Below are 22,384 nucleotides of genomic sequence, written 5' to 3' on the forward strand. Positions count from 1 at the left end.
TTCATAGCATCAGTTGAGGCCCATTGTATGGCAAAGCAGAGAAAAGTGTCCTTAGTTTGGTTCCGGAAATAGGCAGAGAAAAAGGCGCCCCTCATGGCCTTCTGTACCTGTGGTTCCAGAGGCTGAGGAAGACGCCGAAGAGCATCTGCATCACCCCAAGCACGATGGACATCTTCATCTTGTAGGAGTTGGTGAAAGGGATCTTGTTGGTGGACAGCTGCCACACCTGCAGCGTTGAAGAGTAAGCGACAGCCACCGTCAACCGGGTCACACTGATTCACAGCTGCTGCCGATGCGCCGAACCAAAAGCGTTCCTGCAGTTGGCTTTTCATTTATTTGTTTATTCACGTTACCTCGAGGGTGCACGGAGGGCCTTACATCATCATCATCATCATCATTTATTATTCCTTGAAGGCCCAGGGGGCATTACACAAGGGAGTGAACACTTAAAAAACAAACAAGTAACAAAACTATTTATCTACGAAAACACGCTGTAATCTAGTTATGGGTTAGAAAAAATAAGCTAACGGCTGCAGAAAATTTCTTAGTATCAGATAAGGTAACAATGAGCACAAACAAGTGGAGGGCCAGATATTGCCGCGTGCAGAGTCGAACAAGCAATGCTCGATCGCAGAATTCTGGAATATTCACATTTGTTCTTGCTCGGGGCGTGTCTTATCATTTCGTCCTGTTCTCGAAAGTGCCCGCTCATTCTCGCCTCGAGCGTGCAATGCTCAAACCTTCTTCGCCAAATTTGAGATAGCGACGCACGCTAGATAAGGAGCTGCACAGGGACCTTGTTGAGTCAGTCTCACCCACTATAACATTGCCAAATAGTCGCCTGCTTTTCTGCTGCCTCGACGCTCTTTCTTTATTCTGTTTGGCAGAAGTTCGCCGATTAAACCTTTATTTTCAATTCACTGTTCATCCTCTCGTCACCTTCATTAGTGACAATATCAGTAATGAATTTGCAAGAAAATTACTGACACTCGAACTAGGCAAAAAAAGTGATAAAAAAAGTATCCCAATCCATGGAATATATACTAGATACCAGCCACGAGCTAGAAATAAATGTTAAAAAGCACTATAATAGGGACGTTAAAACCGAGTGTTTACTAAATGGACTATGTGGAAGGTTGTATGAGGCGAAAATGCCGTGTAACGTGACTGATTGGAAATGTTTATATTGCAGGTTCTCTCCCCATGAATATGTCTTTCTGGAGCAGAGCCGTGTCACATGAGAGGCAAGTATCAGCAGTGAATTAAAATTGCCATACGCTGGTGCATTGTCATTTGGCAGACAACCGTAGCTCTACTACCAGACACCTATGTTATTTGCGTGGGGAACTTGCCCAAAGCACTGCTCTCTAAAGCCACGTGCTTAAGCCCGTGCCTCACACTATCTAGCACAGAAATCATTCCATCGCCTCGAATGAGGCACGCCGGTAAAGCGCCTTACCGGGTCAACGCCGAAGGGGTATGGATATCCCGCAAAATTGTCCACAGGATCCAGCTGCTCCTGCTCGGTGTATATGGCTCTGGGAATGGAGAGGGGGAACGCCTCGGTCACAATTTCTGCTAGATGCACTTTATACATACATGGCTCGTACTAACATCACATCAGCTGCCACTGTGGTAGCTATGCTGCTGAGTGTGGATTATTTTAAATTTATGTTTTGCACCATAGTACTATTTGGTTTTCTAGCCTGATGTGACGAAGCATGCATGCCATCCATGCATCTACAGGTTGTTATGCCACCCAACAGCCCTTCTTAGAAAGGAAAGAAGCACATTCAATGCAGTTCATTGCGTACTATATTTCCCACGACAAAACGCGGAGGAAAAAGGGTAGCTTCGGAGCGATTTACGGAATTGTTCCTAGCCACGCTGAAGCATTTTCAAGGTACGAGCAACAACTGCGGCATTAACTGCAGGGAAAGCACCAACCAAACTTAGTGAAGATTCTATATAAAAAAAATGTTCAGCCTTTCCACTCTCGTGAAGAAGGAAGACCAGCAGAGCTGTATTTTTCTTTCCCGTAACGGGCGCGCAGCTGACCCATCGTGAGTCCAAACCGAAACAGATAAGAGCGTAAGAGCGTAAAAAAAAGCACGCAAAACAGACGAGGACGAAGAAACAAACGTGATGAGCGCCGCGCTCATTACGTGTGCTTTTTCGTTGTCGTCTGTTTTTCGCGCTGTTTCCTACGATGAATTCCCACCAACGCGCCCAACTATCCATTCTTCTACTATAGCTGGAAAGGTAGCCACCATCTACGAGCGACGGCGGAAACCATACTGGTTGTGTGCTTGCCGCCGTTGCTTATAGATGGCGGTAGCTGTTAGGTAGGTTTGTGTAGACATACACGGACACGATCCTGGGGAACCTAGCCTTTAACAGCTCCGCTGTAAAACAAGAGGGAGTCTGTGCTGCTACAAGCATGATGTACATGCATCATGTATTTCGGCCCAGTTCCTAAATGTATGGAAAGCAAAAGAAGCTCTGTTGCTGTTTGGAGACTGATGTGCCCCGCTCGTTCGTCTTAGTTACAGAAGAATGAAGGTGACAATGATTCGGTGCAAACGGAATTGGCCTAGCATCTCAATTACCGAGTCGTTGACAAAGTTCAGTTTGGAAACTTCACACACTGCAGTTCAACATGCACACATTACACACACTCCAGAGTCGTCTTAGGGTTGGCATTTCGGTTGATTATTGCGTCAGCCACTAGTCAACTGACACAAACTTTAGAGCTTGTGTGACATTTCGCATTGATCTCCAAAAGAGGTTTGCACCACTCATTCAGAGTGCGACACTATGAATGCTTGTGGCAGTTAAAAGATTGACCCGAGGTTTCCCCATGCTGTGTTCCTTAAAAACCTTAAACCCTGCCCAGTTATATAAGTTATTAAATTTTGTCCAGGTCAGTTAGATGAGATGAAAAAACCAGTTTCATGCCGGACAAGCTCCCGAAACAATTTGTTCCTAAACGGTTTTCAGTTTCAACCACTTTGGAACAATGTTGAATCGGGAAAGCGAGACTCCCCAGACAACACTCGCCTCTTGGTGACGTTCCAGGAAGATCCAAAGATGTTGAAAGACTTGGAGAAGGTGTCGTTGTAGATCAGTCCAGTGTAGATGCTGAACAGGCCCATGAGCAAGATGATGTAGCGGCCACCGAAGAATGTGTTCCAGATCTGCGACGTAAGGACGACTAATGCAGTCTGCCTTCCGACAAGTCATTTCCTTCCCTCTGCTTCTGCTTGCTGGATTAGTTTAAAATTCTAAAGTGTTTTGAAATTCAAAGGGGTGCAAAACGCCAGTTAGCCTAAGCTTATCTTTTTGTCTTTCTCTATAGAATGCTTTTTCCATCAAAAATTCTATCAGCTGCAAGTCACTGAGCATCATTAAGAGCCCATATGCACATACCACAACTGGAATAACTTCTTTAAACATTATTTTTGAAATCCCATTTCAGAAACGAAACGTGAAACAGTACAGTTGACTTGGAAGTACTGGAAAGAACGGCGACAACCAAAAGACGCTCGTTTGCGATTACTTGTTTGTGACTCCTGACGAAGTTAGAGGTATCCGGAGACAAACGCGGGCTGGCTAACCTCATTGTCGGACTTCTGTGACATGAGTCCCTTCTCCTTGAGGACCATCCAGAGGGCAAACAGGAACATGATGGTGCCATGCCCCGAGTCCCCAAACATCACCGCAAACAGGAACGGGAAAGTGATGATGGTGAAAGGCGCTAATTAGGGATGGCGGGAAGGAAGAAACACCATAAGTGGCAGACAGCTTCTACTTACTCAAAAACTTGCAAAGGGAGTTAAGAAGAAACACTGAAAAAACGCAGGGACAAAGGCGAGCTGTACCACACAAAGTGCATCTGCAACTAATAAAAATCGTCCTAAAAAAATAATGAAATTGCGTTTTTTTTATTATCGACAGGCATTTATCTTGTCCCAAAGTATTTTCATGAAACAAGTCTTGTCTTGAAATTTGACTCGAAGGGTCTGTGCATGTTTTCTTGCTATTATTCCAGAATAAGCTATTCACACACTAATATTTTATGGAAGCCTTATCTCAACTTGCACATATCCAATCTTCACAATATTTTGCTTCTCCAACATAAATCTCTTCATCATGGCATCAGGCTTTTGTAAATGCTGCAATAAATAATTTTGAAACTGGAAAATACTTCCTGCAATAAACAATTTTGAAATTGGAAAATTCAAAAGTGTCATTAGAAAAAAGTTTACAGTAAAATCCCGAGAGATGGCCCACCTAACATCAAGAGCAAATCGGCTGAAAATATGGACTGGGCTAACTCGGGTGTACAATAAAGAAAAGTTTAAAAAATAGCTATTTTTAGGTCTTGCCCCTTCCAAGCTTGTTGGCGGGGGGCAATGAAGCAAAGACGAGTGCACTTCCCAGTCAGCAAAGTTTGCTTACATCCCACCATAGCTAATGGTCTCAACACTGCTGTTACTAGGAGTTGGCTATCTTTCGGTGTTTAAAAAGATATAGCAAATCAAGCCAAAAATAGGGGGTGGGTATCTTTCGGGGGTAGAGCATCTCTTGAGATTTTACAATATAAAACATTTTAGAGTTTTCATTTACAGCTTACTGGATTCCAGACCTTTCAGCTTACTGGGATATGTTTGTTTTCTGATTTCAGTACTTAATTTCTATTAACCCTTCCCATAGTCTTTGCAAATCAAACTTTCACTACTAACAAAACTAATTAGGCTAATTAAAACCAAGTACATATTTGTAATGAGATTGTAGAGGCAAAGAAGCTACGTAAATTTAATTTGAATTGGATCACAATCCATGTACCTGCCTACACAGGATTTGCACTGACGAGCAAATAACGAACGTAATGTTCTAAAAGAGAGCCCACCTAAAAGCGGGAGCAAATTGGGTGAAAACTAAAAGTGGGCTAACTTTGGATTTGCAATCGAGAAGATAAAAAGAAAATGTTACTTAAATATTTTGTGACCTGCCAAGCTTGTCTTCAGATTGATGGGCAATGGAGCATAGAAAACTGTCCTTCCCAGTAAGCAATGTTTGCTTATCTCCCCTGTGGCTTAGGAACACCATTACCACCAAGGTCACCATTGGCCAGAACCCTGCAGTTACTGCAGGGTTCTAGGCATTGGAACACCATTTCCACAGAGTTCACCATTGGCCAGAACCCTGGAGTTACTGCAGGGCTCTCGGTGGTTTTAAACGAACAGCGAATTGTGCCAAAAATAGGGGTGGGTTATTTTTCGGGAGTGGCTGATCTCTTGGACATTACACGAGGCACTTCAGGACGGCTTAGATAGCACATTTTTTCGAATTAAACTTCAATTGCCGGGTGACTCGCATGCTACCCGACCTCGGTTATCTCGCGCCTCCAAGTCTTTCCTTTGCACGGTGCTAGTCTCTGGCTCAGAATGTTGGGGTCCTGGGCTCGACTATCACTGGGGGATTTTTACTGCTTCTCACCGACACATTCTTTCTTATTAATTTCCGTCGCACATTTTCGTAACGTCACATGGCACTTTTGTGGGACTCCGCCCATCGTCGCACGTGATGCGTGAAACGAACAGGTGTTGCAGCAGCCCGCCGGCACTTACCGGGGTTCACCTCCCTGTAGCTGGCCACGCCGTAGGCATCCACAATGTTCTGGAAGCCAGAGGTGAACTTGTTGGTCCGGTTGTAGGTGGGTGGAGTCTCCTTTGTATCCATGCGGTTCAGGATCGAAGGCACCGTGCTCCCGCTCCGCTCCTGCCAGCCGAAGGGAGGAGAGGGACGCGGCAACCATGAGTGGTGCACGATTGCCTTCGGGAAATGCGTGTAGGCCGTCGGTCCGAAGCAGTGGGGTCGGCACTTAATGGTAAGCATATCATTCTGCACTGAATTTTACAGCTAAGGCTGCTGGATACCGTGACTGCAAGTAGACTCTACTGTTGGTTGACCCCCCATCCCCCTTGCTGCACGTATAGGCATGCAGATGCTGAAGACGATTCGAGACATTGCGACTAAGGCTCAGGAAGCTGACAGAAACCAATGCAGGGAAGATATTTTTCATGTACTGTAAGAGCTGGCCCTAATCGCAAGCGCAGAGCTGATCCCACCTTCCTGTCCTTGTCTTCCCTCGGAGCTATTTGCGTTTAATATGATCAAGTGCCCTCCTCTTAAAGGACAAAAGCCCAACTCAAAGGAGGCTGAGAGGCCACTCACGGTGCCCCTGCGCAGTGCGAGCTGGATCTTCTCGAGATCCGAGACTGCGCACCAGCACTCTGCGATGAGGCACTTCTGGGTGACGTCCAGGTTGAGCAGGTTCAGGGTGTGGTAGATGGCCTTGATCTTGCGCACCTTCACAAACCAGTTCTTGATGTTCTTGGCCGCAGCCACCAGCACCCGGTGACGGTGGTCCTGGGTCTGGCCCAGCACCTGTGTTGCCACACCCACGCCGCTCACAAGCCGCCCGCCGCGAGACATTGAGGAAAAACGAGCAAGCGCGTGCTTGCTCTTTTTGACGGTCAGGAAACGTCGACGTGAGACGTTGGGAAAAAAGAGCAAGCGCATATAGAGTGTGGGCCTCAAGCTGGGTTCACTAGAGATTCCCCGGAATACCCTCTAGGGAACTTCACGTGTACCCCAAGCTCCTGAATTTTCTTTACTGTCCTTGCCCTTGAAGCGACAGTGAAATGAAAAAAATTACTGTGCTTTCAGAGAGCTCATTTAAAACAACTTTTTTAATTGTTTAAGGGGGGACACGGGCTCCAATTCCCGATTTTTTTTTTAAAAAGTGCATTTTTCAAATTTGTTATATCTGATTTCAGAAACTAATAATGCACCCTTCCATAAAATTTCATGCCCGTACGTCGAGTATTTAAGCAGATATAAAAGATTTTCGACAGGTCGGCGACGCGCCTCCTATCCCCGAGTCGTTCCGTCGAGCGATCGGTTGACAATATTCGCCATTTTCAAATGCCGACCGCTCCGCGCCCATTTGGCCTACCGCGATGTTGATACCCTCGTTGGAAGCGTCGCTTCTTCGGGCTTTTATGACGATAGTAAACTTCGTTCGAGAGTAAGCATGAACAAAGCCAGAGCCCTCTAGTTGTCGGCAATAATTGGCTTAAAAACGAAACTCAAGCCGGGATTGGTCCGTGACACCCCACGTGATCCGCTCGCCCGAATTGTTGTTTCGTCTCGTTGCTTCGGCCGAACGTTCGCTTCTTTTGCTTGCTCGTTATATATTTCTCACAGTTTTATCGTTTTATCTACGGTCTCGTCGCCGCGATGCCGGCCGTTAAACGGCATTCCCTCCAAGCCTTTGGAGCTCGCCGCCGTTCTGTGAAACCAAGAGGCTCGTCAGGTGGACGCGTACGATGCGCTAACCCTAACGGAACCACGTCGGACGCGTCAGCTGCTTCGCTCCCGAGCGCGTCACCATCTCCCGGTTCGTCGCTTCAGGACCTGACCTCTGAACAACCAGCCGACGTTTCTTCGTCTCTTCCTGAAGATTATGAGGTTGTGGAGGAGCTCACGGCGATAGAGCGCAAGATCTCGCTACTGCAAGAGAGCGATCCCGCTGCGGATCCCACGGACGCTCCCGCTGCTCCCGACGGTGCCCCAACCGAAGGTTATCGTCTGGTTGCTTTATCTGCCATCGAGACACTGGTGTCCGCTCTTCTGTGCCCAGTGTGCCGTGGATCAGACCTTCAGCTAAGCGAGAGTGGCAAGGGAGTTCAGGCGCAATTCGTCGTCGTCTGCCCAGACTGCGGGGACGTTGCTCGGACGCCGCACTCGTCGACCATCGGACACTCGCGGCAGAATGAATTGGCAGCACGGATTTCTCTTGCGTCTCGTGAATGTGGAATTGGATACACGAAGCTTACGAACTTTTTTGCCGGTATCAATGCTCCTTCGCCCATGCATCTCCGATCTTATCAAGATCTGGGAGAAAAGGTCCACGACGCCTCAGTGAGAGCAGCCAGCAACGTAATGAGCAAGGCAGCAGAAGCTGTACGAGAAACACGCGAGTCAGATAGCGGCGATTTGATGGACGTTTGTGTGACATACGATGGCACTTGGCATAAGCGTGGGCACACTTCACACTTTGGTGTTGGAGTTGCCATCGAGCTTGAGACTGGACTAGTTTTGGACTATTCTGTCCAGAGCAATTATTGCCATGGATGTAGCCTTGGACCTGCGCAGGGATCTGACAGCCATGAAGACTGGGCCGAAAATCACAGGGCAGTATGCCAGAAGAATTTTGCTGGGTCTGCAAATGCGATGGAGCTGCAAGCAGCAGACGAGATCTTCCGTCGGTCCGTCCAACTCCACAACCTGCAGTATGTGACAGTGCTGTGCGACGGGGACAGTAAAGCCTTCAACCATGTTGCGGGACTTGATCTTTACGACAAGGGCATGAGGAAAGAAGACTGTGTGAACCACGTCGCCAAAAGAATGTATGCTGGCATGGAGGCCCTAAAGAAAACAAAAAAAGGTCTCGGTGGAAGGGGCAAACTAACGAACCTTGTCATGAAGAAATTGACCAGCTACTATGCATCTGCGCTGAAGACCAGTGCCCCAGACGTTCCAGCCATGCAGAAGGCAGTGTTTGCCAGCCTCCTCCACAGCTACTCCACCGATGAAGAGCCCCGGCATCAGGCCTGCCCTCATGGAGAACATTCCTGGTGTCACTTCAATCGCCAGAAAGCGCTGGAGGCAGCAGGAGAGCCGACGAAGCCACAGCCACACCGCCCTGCCTTCTCCAGAGACATCGCAAAGGAGTTGGTGCCCCTCTACAATAGGCTCTCAAGGCGGGACCTACTCGAGAGGTGTGCTAGGATGGGAACGCAGAACAACAACGAGTCGTTCAATGCTCTGGTGTGGAGGCGGTGTCCCAAGACGGATTTCGCCTCTCGAAGAACTGTGGAAACTGCCGTGGCTCTTGCCGTCCTGGAATTCAACCTGGGCCCCAAGGGCTTTGAGAGGGCCCTTCATGAAATGGGAATCGAGCCCGGAAGCCACCAGGTTCAGCACGCTGACAAGGCCCTCCAAGCCAAGGTCTCCAAGGCGAAGCAGAAGGCCCTCAACTCTTCGAAAGTGGCCCATAAGCAAAGGAAGCTGGCAGCAATCGCCAAGGCACAGAGGGACCAGGCAGCCGAAGGGGAGACCTACTCTGCCGGCGCCTTTTAGTGGACACAGACTGGGCCAAACTAATAAAGTAAAGGTGCTCAATGTTTGAATGCGTTTTTCTCAGTTTCACTTTTTTGCTGCAAACTTTGTAGCAAGGAATCTATCGTTTGATGGTAAACATATCCAGGTGCCTCGTTCAAAGTGTTTCTGAACTAAAATTTACTGGGGAATTGGGCTATCTACTTCATTTTGTTTTAAGTTAAAGTCATCACTGAGAAAAAGTGACATTTTGGCAAAATGGCATTCAAAGAAAGTGCATATCATTTTTGGAGACAGAATTTCTCTTCGAAATATTTACATTTTAATCATACAAATTAGATAGCCCAAAGCCACATACCCTCTACTTCATATCCAAGCAATAAAAACAGTGGTTTAACATTTCATTTTCATACGATAGATTTCCTAAGGAAAGGTGCCACAGCCTCATACACAAATATGTAACTTTTTACATAATTTTCCTATAGAAGTCAAAGTTTGCACAGTGCCCCTGCATCTGCTCATAAATGCACTCTCCAAATTTCGTTAAAATCGGACGAGGAGTTCAAAAGTTAATAATTACGCCAGTGTCTCCCCTTAAATAAGCTCCCCCCACCCCAAAATCTTCAATTTTTCTGGGGCTTCCCTCCCCCTCATACAACATACAACAACCTCATACAACGGCGTCATGGTCGTGGCTACCCACCGTATTGAGATCTTCAATCCTCGTCATCACTCCGATGGACATTTCTCGGCGGTCAGCGGGAGTCTCGGGGCACGGGTACAAGGTGGCCCGAAATCTGAGGGGTACACAGAAAGCGTCACATGAACCCTTTCTCTCGACAGTCTCTTTCCTCCTTCAAAAGTCGCATTCGCTGAGACAGTGACGGGACTCACCCCTCGCAAATTTTCTTGACCCTGGTCTTCAGCTGTTCTCCTTGGAAGAAGATGATGAAGACGGTCTTGTACACCTGATCACCCTGAAAGAGTCACGCCAGACGAGTTTGCAGTCGTTACAAGCGACAAATCCACCCTGCAATCATCTACCTAGAAGATTGGGTCAATTAAAGCTCCGCAAAATGTTTTGCTGCAATGTGGTATTGAACCCAATATCGCGTATGGAAACAGTTTGTTATAAAGAGCAAATGGACAATGCCCTGCACAGTTCGAGCTCGCAGAATAAATCCAAAATGTTACTCTCACGGAGTTGTGTTACCATGGTATCTTTCTAAAAGGTGAGAAGCATAAATACACAAACAAACCAATATATGCACGAGCACATAAAGAACACTTTCACCTGAAAGTAGCACAAAGTATAAAATAAAGGACTGGACAAAATTAATAAAAACTTTTAAGGCATTCTTAGCCATTTTTCAAGCACACTATTGGCCTAGTACACCTGCTATGCTTGCATCAGATCGTAAGTGGTCAAAATCTTTTTGTATTGAATTTGCAGAGGCTTCGAATAGTTAGTCTCAATCGTTGGAATTTCAGCTTGCGCATGTTACTTAAAAAACAAAAATGGCGTAATCCATACAAGAGCCAGTTTTCTCTGACCGCAATCAGGGAATCCTAGGTTATCCATCTTCATGGTCAGCAATAGGTTAACGGAGGACACTACCTAAAAGGGTAAACTTTTGAACCTTCGGCTTAATATGAATCAAATTTATGGTATATACTGGCAGTTACGAGGCAGAATGCAGTGCAAAGTTTAATCGGTGTACATGAAATGTGAAAGAAATTATAGTGGTTTTTATCAGGAACACACTGACATTGTTTAGGAAAACTTTTGTTAGAAAACTAATGTGATAAACATTTTTCTTCACTTGATATGCAGCAGAATGCCTAAAGAGTGCAGCTGTGAAAACAGTTTCCAGAAAGTAATTAATTGTATGCTAACATCACGCTAAAAAATCTAATAAATTTCTTGCCTTTTAACTTGTCGACAAAAACTTGACAGACATCCACAAAGTAGCGCCATTTCAAGGCTGCCAAATTCTCCATAGCACCATTTATTTTCTTCTTCTTCCACAAACTAAAAACCAATGTCACAGCTACACTGCCCATTAAATTTCCCTTAAAAAGAATGAGTGAGCCTTTCTTGTTGTCCCTTTACCAAACGATAGCTTTCCTAAAGTGATTTTTATGTCAAAAAGTGGAACGGTGAAAAACACAATCAAAATGCTCGAACCTCTTACCTTTTCTTCAGCATTGGTGGACAGAAAAAAATTTGCAATAAAATAACTGTGCTGTGTAAACAAACAAAACTTATTGTGAATATTCTCTAGATGTTGATGGATGTTAATATACCCAACTATCTTCAAAATCAACTTTTTTTGGCACAAATTTTTTCTGGGTGGTGTCCCCCCCTTAAAGATGCAGTAAAAGCTCCACCTCCCCAGTGTGAGCTTTCTTCGAACTACACGTCAGCACCTTGTGAACACACCAAAGCATTACAGAAGGCAACGATTGAATGCCTGCTGGAGGGACTTCTACTGCATCCTTAACCTGTCACAGACTATGGTAGCCATCTAGACTGAACAGACTCCTCATCTTTAAATAACAGCAAAAAAGAAACGTGCAAGCGTTTATTTCATCCGTGTTTCAGTTTGCGCTTTTAACCTTTTAAAAGGAACATGTTGCTATGATGCCTTCCTTACTGTTCATGGTCGCTCCTTTTGCACCTTACGTCTTTTAACAGCATGCTTTACCAACTTGCCTGAGACTCAATCTTAATGTTTGACAGGGACCGTCTAAATGCTCTCGTGTGCTGCATGGAAGTGGAGGCGGCGAGAATGAACACCAAAAGTGAGGAGCAGTCACAAACAGCGAAGAGAAGAAAGCGCACAATCGCCGCTTACCGTGACGGGGTCCTCGAGGGGCGTCTCGATGGCAGCCTGGCGGAGGAACACGTTGCCCCGGCAGACGCGCCACAGCATGCGCTCGAATGAGGGCAGGCGCTCCCGCAGGACCACGCCGGCCACAAACCTGGCCACCGCACGGCACGCACACGTCGTTCGCGCTTACTGCTCCCGCAACAGGCAAGGTTACACTCACGGCCAACGCGGTGTTGCCGTAGAAAAACTTGCCGGACAAAGGCTGACCACTTCTCTCGCGAACTTGAGCAAAGGCTCACTTTTTTTTTTTCCTCGTGTGTCCGAACGAAAGCTAAGTGAAACGTTATTGGCCTTAATAGATGTGAACACAAGCTCCGAATATAGGTTTTCGTAATTCAAAAAGTATAGGCGGCGTAACTATGTAAGGCCCATCTTCGTATAGTACAATCACAATAAAACTTGATAGAAAGCTGGAACGGCGGCAGATTCCCCAACAACCATGCCGTTGTGTAGCACAGAATGGAATAAACCAAGCACACTGCATCTGAGCTGCTGGTTCAGAACTGGCATCTCCACAAGGTAGGGGCTAATGAACACTGTTTACGCTTTGCCATTGCGCCTATACACCTTTCTTCCAAGGTACTGAAACATCTCGATTAACACACACACAAAAAAAAACTAGTATTTACATTTTAATAGTTGCACCACGGTTGACTCGCTAACCTCCACTCGTAAGACAGCAAACAGGGACGATAGCCACAAGGCACTAGAAAGCCGAAAATGCATATCAGCAGTGCCATTAGAATAGTGCTCCAATGAAAAGTCGCAGCTTGCACAATTTATGTCCGACGGCATTTACGAGGAGACCAGTCAAAGTCAAAGAGACAAAAAGTTTGCCTTATCGATTGGTCAGATAATGTGGGCCTCTTCCCCATCATTGGGGCTTCTTGAGCCTGTGGTATATAACTACCTCCTGCACTTCGGCCTGCCAGTCTTTTGTCCGAGTCCTTAGAAGAATCAAGTATTGGTGGGCTTGTGTGCGGTAAGCCTTTGTCCGGTGGCCCCCAACATTCTTCCCTCTCTGCAGCACCGTCATTTCCGCATAAGAAGCACACAATGTTGGATCCACGTGGGCCCCACACAACGAAGAAGTGGCATTCCACTAGGGCAGTGCCTGCCATAGCTGTGTACGAGTTCGCAATATGCCAGAAGCTCTGCTTCCAATGCAAACTACCTTCGGTAAGATTGCGGGAGGGGCCTCGTGAACTTGTGCAGGAGGTTGAGCTTATGGCACATTTTTAACTGGTATCCGACTATAGGCTCCTTGCACATGACGTCCTTTCCGATACCCTCCAGAGAAGAGGGGGAGAAGGAGCTCCCCTCTTATCAGGACCCTCCTTTGTGCCTTCCGGATTTGCACAGGCGTCGCTATTCTCCTCCCAGAAGATTATAGAAGATTAACCCGTCACTCAAAATTCTTACAAAAGCAGCTTCCCTCTCCTCCTTTTACTTGGTGTGCAAATGTCTGCGATGTGACGTCAATGCAAGGAGCCTATAGCAATGCATGTCGGGTGAGCATATTTAGCCCCATATTGCACGTTGCATACCCGAGGAAACGTGCAAATCGGACGTTTTATGCCACCAGCGCCACACTTTTCGCTGGCAAAGGACCTTTTTCCAGTAGGCTTCTGCGCGTGCGTACAGCCCCTCTCACGGCCTTGCTTTCCACTGTTGCCATTTTTGCAGGGCAAAGTTCCGGACGACCAACGTATTCAGCACCTATCTTTGCACGTATTTTGTCTTTTTTTGCAATTCCTGTTTGATTATACGGTAGTTTCGGTCATAGAAGGCAACGACGATACAAAAGCACAGTATTCTGACGGGCGGAGGCAAGTTGGGCTGCCCTTTATTTGTAGTTTGAAGACAACTCTGCAGACGGCAGTCGTTACGTGAAAAAGGTCCATTTCCCATAACAGATCCTAGACCACAAGTTCAAGGCGGAAAAGCGCCTCTTCTTTACTGTATGCAATGGGGTAATTGTGCACTTTTTCTCAGGCATCACGTAACGAAGGGTGAAAGGAAAGGTTTTCTTGCAAGGAAGACACATGCATACCTTCACTGATAATACAATACCAACTTAAAAAGAAAAACGATTCCTTTTTTTTAGGTATAATGTTTTAGATGATGTGTATGAGCAACGTATCACCTTAAATGTATCCAGATAATTGCATAACATTGTAGGAAGCCTGTAACATATGTGTACAAATTGTACAGATGAACAAGATTTTCTTTTCTGCATGACCACTGTTGTGTTTTTGCTTAAAAGGTCTGTAAAACTTTTTATTTAGATTTATTAAGATCTCAATACTATAGAGTTAAATACTCAACCTTCACTGTTAAAACAATAAGAAAGAGGAGACATAGGGTTCTGAACCCGTCTGTGTCGTTCTCCAAGTCTCCTCTTTCGAATTGTTTAAAAGCCACCAACATTCTTGAATAGTACAACTTCACTGTTTAATGGCATAATTTGAAAATGAAACACATGCAAACAAGGCCACATAAAGAAAAAAGTTAATTACTCTCGGTGAGCACAGCCTTTTCATAACTACCCACGAGCAGAACCACGGTCCTTAGATGTCTCTAGACTAGAAACTATCACTATCTGCCCTCGTAACTGATGCTCAAAAGGATGGCTGGGGATTAAGAAACTTGCACAAAACTAGTTAGCCTAAAAAAAAAAAAATGGGACAACCATTTTCTAGCACTGATGTACAGCAGTTTGCACACATCGTGCAACTGGATTAAAAGAAAGAAATATATAACATTAGTTACAGGTTATTGCGCTAGGTCAGTGGTTCTCAAATGGAGGTCCGCAAAGCCCTGCCTCATCAGTCAAGCCCAGCGATAAAAACTGTATGTTTTCAGATCGAGAAGAAATTTTTTCATTTTTGTACAAGTTTTATTGTGTGTATGTCTACAAGAGAAGTCTACTTCACATTAGCCCTTAGTTATATCATCATTATATTTAACCTATACCTTTCCCCTCTCCTTACTTCCATCATCTTGACGGATCCACGAGGGTTCTGCAAAAATCAATGGTTGAGAACCACTGCGCTAGGTGGCTTCAATAGCCTTTCATTCCCACTTGTTGCGGCTGCTTGTAAGGATTGTTATGTGGCTGCTTGTAAGGATTATTACGCAAAGCCACCTTTGTGTGGCATCTTCCGACAGCAGCCTCGCGTGCACCTGTGCCTCAGACTTGTTCCTGGAGACTCTGGCATATATGTTAGCTATCAACACTGCCCCTTGAAATGCTAGAAAAGCTGCAAAACCCTTTTGAGTGCAAAGGGAAAAGCTTCAGGCAAACTGTGGACATTGATCTAGGCACTTTGCCTCATCCGAAAGGTTCTTTTGTAGAGTGAAATTGACATCTGTTTGTCCTCAAGAGAAACTCCCCCACAACATGAGGGAGATATTTCCAGACCAGGGGCATCTAAGGAGCGTGGCAGGGCTCATGACCTTCTAATGGTATACTTTAAAGGTCAAATTTTGTTTGGACATTGTAGAAACCTTCTCCTCAAAGTAAACTGAATAGACACTTCTTTCAAATGTCAGCCATGTGGGCAGTTAGGAAAATGAGCATTAGCAAACGGCTAGCATGCTTGCAATATCCCACATGCGCATGCAAATTCTCGAAGTTACGCCAACACCAAACATGCGCATTGCAACCTATGACACACTTGCCCACTAGAGGCCCTAGGGAAAGGGCACTGGGTTCCCAACCGAACCCAGTCTCTTGCAAGAGGTCACGGATGCCGTAACAGCATTGAGGACACCGAAGCCTCAAATCGCTAAAAGCGGCACGGTCCACTGCAATACACTCTCAGATACAGATATGTATAAAAGGTTAGGTCATATTCTTGGCCTTGGGCAAATTATAGCGGGAGACATCCTAGGTGACGAGGAAAAGCCCGACAATTGTAAGTTGGTGCAGTAGACGGCACCGACGAAAGCTAGAAAGGAAACTTCACATTTTCCCATCTGACAAGTTTCTCGGGAGCAAATACGCTTTCTTTAGACATGAGCTAATTCTAGAAGAAATTGTCGCAAAAGTTGAGTAAGTCGTCCTTGGTAATTGATTTAAGGAGCTTCCCACCCCGGCCTCAAACCGCCGACGGTTCAAGCAACCCAAAATTTAAGGTCGTTGTCCACATTCTTTTAGCGCACGACCGCATGACCGTCTGTCCGTCCCGAAACGGCCCGGACGCTTTCGCTGAGGCACATACCCGAGCTGCATGGACGAAGAGGCCGTCATTTCGCTAGGCACCAAATGGAGATGCATGTGCTCAAGGTCCGCAGTCCGAGCATGCTCTTGCTACGAGGCGTCGGGGAGGGAATTAAAAATCAGAATGACCGTCACGGGAAGACCAGGCTTGGAGGGGAACAAAAAAAAATGTGTACATGGGAGGGAACTGAAGTTCGAGCCACCCGAGGCCATGCAACATGGGTTAGTTTAGTAGGAGATGTCGTCTGCTCGGGGAAAGCACCAAGAAACACAAAAGAGGAGGAGGGGTGCAAGCGAAAAGGGGAATATGCCGAGGGTGCTTACGCAAGCGCCGCTGCATCAAAGGAAGGCAGGACACGAGCCAAAGGCAAGGCATCCTGCCATGTCGGGCGACGTGCTTTCAACACCTACCGCCGGTGCATACACCACATACAACCAGACTACCCAAGAGCACCGATGCAGAGGCATTTTGATGCAACCCGGGGCGCAGCACCCGTTAGTTTGACCAAAGCCTCTGATGCATTTGGGTTGAAACTCAAAAGCCATACAAGCATTTGATTGCAACTCAAAAGCCATACAAGCATTTGAATCAGCAAGATGCACGTAGCTGACCTATACGCAAACCAGACACTCTCGAAAATAGAAAAAAGAAAACAATGATGCCCAAACGGTAGCTCGGGGGCGACGTTCGGAACAAAATTACTTCTCGAGGTTCTGCTGAAGACCAGAATGAGCCGATGCAACGAGGGTAGAGATTTAAGTCTCGACACCCCGAACCATAGGTCAGCTTGACGAAAACGGACCGAGCCTTGGTCTCCTGTGCAGTGGTCGTCGCCGAGACCACTTGGAAGTCTGGCAAACGAGGAAAACAGCTTGTGGAAGCCGATACAACCACACAGCAGTGCCAGCGGTCTTGGTAAGACCGCCGCAGACGAGACCGAGGCTCATCTCGTTCTCGGTTCGCCACAGTCTGCCCTAGCTTCCGAGAAGCAGTCTGTTCGGACCGTTGCGAGAGTACGAGGCAACCGTCGTGGCAACACGTGGCACTGCCGCACTCGACCCAAATTGGCACGTCCTTTCCCCCCCTTCCCCCTCTGCGGGGCTCCGCGCTCACCCCAGCTTGAGGGCCTGGCCTCCCGCCCTGAGCCCTTCTTCTCCCAGCAGCATCACGTGCTCTTCCTGGGCGCTCGGGTCGTGCATCTGTGCACGGTGATGAAATTCAACCTGGTGAACAGAGGGTTGTTCCCAGCCGCTGTACTCCCCCGGCCGTGTCTCTCTCTTGGAAGGAGGGGAATGGGAAGGGGAGGGGCAACACCTTCTCTTGGCACCAACCCGGAACAGAAGCCTCCTCATCGTCAAGTCGCCTCCCACGAGCGTGCATCGAGATTCAGAGAAGACTTGGCTCAAAGCCAACGCCACCTAGATGCTTTGCGCAGTTCCCTTGTTTCCTCTACAAAGTACTAAACGTAATGCCGTGTGTCATGGAATCATGATAACAAGCGTTGCAGCAGAGGGAACGCATCAACGGTCGTGTTGCCCGTTGTCGGACTTTGCGTGACGTCATGGGAGAAAGTAAGTAGGCCTTGTCAGCATCTAGGTGCTGTTGTCTAAGCACTCTGCTTGGAGTGTTTTAAAGGGGCACTGACATGTCAAATCATTTTTTTTTTTTATTATCTGGATTCATTGAAAATTATGCCTGGTCATTACCTTCTAAGTTCGAAACTTGGGAATTCAGTATTTGTGAAGTAAAAAACAAGGTGCAAATGCCGAATTTGAACTTCCCGCGCAATCCGCGCCAGTGCAGCGACGTCAAATATTGGGCCGTCTTGTCTCTTCGACGCCTCCAAACCGCCGCCACCCGAAGTGTCATGTTCGTCGGCATCCCGCAAAGAATCTGTCTCCTCCTCATGTGCCGCCTATCGCTGCGAGCAGACAATGCTTAACTTCCGAGTCTGAAGTTCTTTTCAGCGCCCTTTCAGCTATTTCAAATTCTTTGAAACGGTGTGAGGTTGAAGAGAATGCGCACTGGACTTTTGTGAGCGACCTGACGGACCACATCACGCCGGTTCTGCGTGAAAGGATGCCCTGGCGGAGTGACAACCAGAACTATGATAGACATATCAAACCCAGTTGTTTTGATCGTTTGACGATTTTCTTTTTGAAGCCTGAGAGGTCGTCGGGCGCCTAAAAAAGACCACTCCGTCAGATTTCCCGACTCACCGATCATCCTCTGCTACATGCGTCGAGCGCCGCCATGTTTTCCGAGGGAGGAGAAAAAGCCAGAAGGCGACATCACATTGGATTCCGATTTGCAGTATTTCAGAAAGGGCAGTAGTGTGTTTGCAGTTACGTTAAAAAACATGTTTTACGATTGCCGTTATTGAATGTTATAAAAATATCGCTTACAAAGCTTCCAAATCTCATAATATTTGACATCACGAATCAAAGGCGAGGAGATGAGGAACGGGAGAGAAAAGTGGCAAAAATAAAAAAAGTGTGCATGCGCATAGGGAACTATTTATTTGCGTTGTGGTTATTTCTTTTGCGTGTCTATGACTGCAATTTGCATCGTTTCAGACAACAAAAAAAAATATATGCCGTTTGGGGTGTCAGTCCTCCTTTAAAGGGGCACTGACACGTCAAAATCATATTTTTTTTTATTATCCGAAACGACTGAAAACGATGCCGGGACATTACCCTCAAAATTTGAAATTTGGAAATTCAGTATTCGTGAAGTAAAAAAACAATTTCCAAATGCCGAATTCGAAGTTCCCGCGCAATCGGCGCTGGTGCCTTGACGTCAAAAATTGCGGAGACCTGAGAGTCCCCTTTCTTTCACCACTCCCTGCTGTTGCCATGGCGACCCAAAGCGAGGGGGAAAGGAGCAAGCGGCGGCGTTCCGGCGGACCGGTTTTGAGCGGTATCGCCTGTTTTCCGTTGGAGGATACAAATCCAGGAGACGGCACCACAACAAACTCCCGATTTTTGGTATTTCAAAAAGAAGGGCCGTAGTGCGTTCGCAATTGCGTTAAAAAACATGTTTTAGGATTGCCGTAATTAAATGTTATAGAGATGTCGCCTACAAAGGTTCTAAATTTCATGATTCTTGACGTCACCGATCAAAAGAAGCGAGGAGGCGAGAGGCGGGAAAATCAAACGCCAAAAATAAAAAGGCGCGCGGGGGAAAATTTTTTTTCGCGATGCGGTTTTTTTTTTGAGTGTCTATGACTGCAACTTGCATCGTTTTAGACAATAAAAATAAATACGACCTTTGGGGTGTCAGTGCCCCTTTAAAGACCCAGAGAATCTTACCTCGCACTTTAAAGCAAATGATTAATTATTGACCCAACAATTTGGTCCCACGAGGAGGCTTACGATGAGGTCTTTTGTTCCGAGTGGCGCAAAGAAGTAAGTGTTGGAAAGGAGGGTGGCTTTTCCTTAGAATGCAAGGCCTTCACGCTCCTCATAATATTTTTTGTCAGGAGGACGTGACTCTGAACAACATTTGTGCCTTGACTGGCAATGAATAAAACATTCCAATGCCACACCTGATATCGTCTATAAGACTACAAGACCTTCAGGCTGCCATGGAGCAAGAGTACAACAGCCAACATTGTTTCTGCTAAAAACTTTCCAAATACTAGCATAAAACTTAAGAAAAACAATCTGGTTTGCTAGGACTGTGGCAGTTGCAGAAGCCAGGAGTTGAATGCAGGCCTTGCATTGTCAGGACATGTAAAGACCAGTGCCACACCAGTGCAACAAAGACTAGGCATAAATATGGGCAAGTATTTTTTCATCCCCCTAAACAAATTTTCTTTTCTAATTTGTACATCTTGAGAGATTTTAGCACAGTTTTGCCCAGAGAAAGTTAAGTCCAATTCAGGTACAAATTACCGAGTTCATCTTTCGTCCAACATTTTCTGGTGGGAACTGCCCTTGGGTGGAAAGCGAGACAAGGAGAATAGGAGAGGTTTCTACGAGGAAAAAGGAGTTTCTGCCGCAAGGAAAACAAGAAAGCAAACAAAAAAGTGAAAGCGGAACGGAAAAAAGGCTTCACAGTGTGCATAGAAGGGAAAGGAAGCAGAAATATCAGCAACAGCACAGTGAAGTAACCTGCACTGTGAGGAGAAAAGCGGAAGTGGTACGGCTAAAACACTCTTTGGGAAGACTGTTTTTAAAACGCGATTTCCTTTTCTAAGGCAGACAGTTAAAGTAAAATTTAAGTTATCTAGTTTTCATTACTCTTTCCAACCTAATTCTCATCCTAAAGCCCAAGCCACCATGTCGCTGCTTGCACTGCAGAAAATTATAAGAAAACTAAGCTAACACACGACTTGCGCATTCTACAAATACTCCGCAACAAATCAAATTGTAAAAAGAAAAAAAAGGGGCAGGTTAAGTGCAGGGCTAGTGCAGGAGTTGCGATGTGAATGACAACAGGTTGATGGAAATACCACGAGAACCTCAGTCCTAATGAAAATACCACAAGCATAAAAAAGAAATGGTTTAAATCTCTTCTCGCAAGGAAAGGCTAAGAAATTAAAAGAAAAAAAGAAAAAAAAGAAAAAAGAAAAAAAAAAGACACCAGAAAAAGTTTTTGTACTTTGCCTCACCCTAGGATGCATCACCAAGGCTGTGGGCTGTTACGTTCAATCTCGAGTTAGAAACTGGAGTTATTTCTCCTCAGACAGGTGTATCACATCGTAGCAATATACAGTAATGCCTCATTTATAGGAAAACCGCCGTTCCCACCAAAACTATTCATAATGTGAGTTGTCCACAACAACGAGACAAAAATGCAAGTATTTACCCAATTCGTCCCCAAAACCTTTGCATATAGAGTGTCCCAAGCAGACCTTCCACTGTAATACGAGCCGGAAATATTGGCGCCTACGCATAGAAAGCAAAAGCTTTCACAGAATGTGCACTGAGGAGGTCAGTGTTCCCATGTGAAACTTCAAGGCACAGATCTTTCTGCACAAAATGAGAGCAAAACACATGCCAAAGTCAAGGTTGGGCTGTTTGCGGACATCCCAGTTACCATTTGTAGTGGCAACTCCCAATATGAGCAGCGAGTAGGCAACAAAGGACGTTGTCTGCTCGCTGCGCCCATTGGAAGAAAGCACTGCTACTAAATAGCGTCACTATACTCCCTTCCACCTTCAGTCCGAGCGCAGTGGACGCCACGAGCTATCCCAGCCGATCCAGCGCCGGGAGAAAATCGCGTGACCTGCCGGTTGGGCGGAGCGACGCAGGGAGCTCAAGGTCACATGACACTCTCCACGCTGGATTGGCTGGGATGGCTCCTAGCATCCGCTGCGCTCGGACTGAAGGTGAAACGGAGTATAACTCTGAACGCGCTTAACGTCAACTTTGGCAAGGTTTTTGCTCTCGTTTTTTACAGAAAGAAAACTGTGCCTTGAAGTTTCAAGCGGTAAAACTGACCTGCTCGATGGACATTGGGTGAAAATTCAAGCTTTCTATGCACAAGGCAGATTTTTCTGGTTCGTTTATGGCGGAAGGTCAGTTTGGGGCACCCTACATGATCGAGTATCCCAATTACCATGAGACATGACTGTACTCCATAGTTTGAACTGGTTCATGATTGGACCTGAAGGTCTATAGCATTGGCTATAATCATCCATAGGGCAATACAGAGTAGAGCTTGACTGCGGCACTTGTCTCCTTTGGAAGGGATTCTAAGGATTCTAAGGAAGTCTAGAAAGAAAAAGAGGGGGGAGAGAGAGAGAGCCCAGAGGTATATGTGTCTTGCTGCTGCAGAATGACAATACAAGTGCTCAATTTCAATCTGGCACCCATGGGGGCGCCCTTCCAACCTCTGCACAAACAAGACATTCCTCACTTTCTCCAAACCAGCAGAAACATTTCTACCCCATAGCCAAGTGAGTACCCAATGCCCGGACGGATTGCGGTTGTTATACTCTATTCACCCATAGGCTGACAGCACAGCAGGAGCTACGCGCTCGCTGAATCAAATAAGTGCTTCACTGTCGCCACCAGACACCGGTTTTTGCTTGTGGGTGAGGCCAGGAGTCTGATCATGTGGCGA

The 22,384-nt window shown here is 46.3% G+C and overlaps 1 protein-coding gene across 3 annotated transcripts in view; it reads right to left on the reverse strand.

Moving 5' to 3' along the window:
• Positions 1 to 22,384, reverse strand: part of LOC8041526 (V-type proton ATPase 116 kDa subunit a1) — a 48,229-nt gene that overhangs the window by 16,512 nt on the left and 9,333 nt on the right. The window contains exons 5-14 of one of the 3 annotated variants that reach the window (XM_029980661.3): positions 16,313 to 16,401; positions 12,051 to 12,177; positions 10,087 to 10,169; positions 9,896 to 9,989; positions 6,241 to 6,453; positions 5,634 to 5,784; positions 3,618 to 3,757; positions 3,061 to 3,197; positions 1,460 to 1,538; positions 108 to 226 (exon numbers count right to left, since the gene is read on the reverse strand). In XM_029980661.3, the coding sequence (XP_029836521.2) occupies positions 108 to 226; positions 1,460 to 1,538; positions 3,061 to 3,197; positions 3,618 to 3,757; positions 5,634 to 5,784; positions 6,241 to 6,453; positions 9,896 to 9,989; positions 10,087 to 10,169; positions 12,051 to 12,177; positions 16,313 to 16,401 (1,232 nt within the window). Of the gene's footprint in view, positions 1 to 107; positions 227 to 1,459; positions 1,539 to 3,060; positions 3,198 to 3,617; positions 3,758 to 5,633; positions 5,785 to 6,240; positions 6,454 to 9,895; positions 9,990 to 10,086; positions 10,170 to 12,050; positions 12,178 to 16,312; positions 16,402 to 17,425; positions 17,536 to 22,384 lie in introns of all 3 variants that reach the window. The other 2 variants (XM_029980660.3, XM_029980662.4) reach the window with 2 other exon arrangements.

The sequence above is a fragment of the Ixodes scapularis genome, unplaced genomic scaffold (genome assembly GCF_016920785.2).
Source record: "Ixodes scapularis isolate PalLabHiFi unplaced genomic scaffold, ASM1692078v2 PGA_scaffold0__279_contigs__length_252992795, whole genome shotgun sequence".
Classification (NCBI taxonomy): domain Eukaryota; kingdom Metazoa; phylum Arthropoda; class Arachnida; order Ixodida; family Ixodidae; genus Ixodes; species Ixodes scapularis.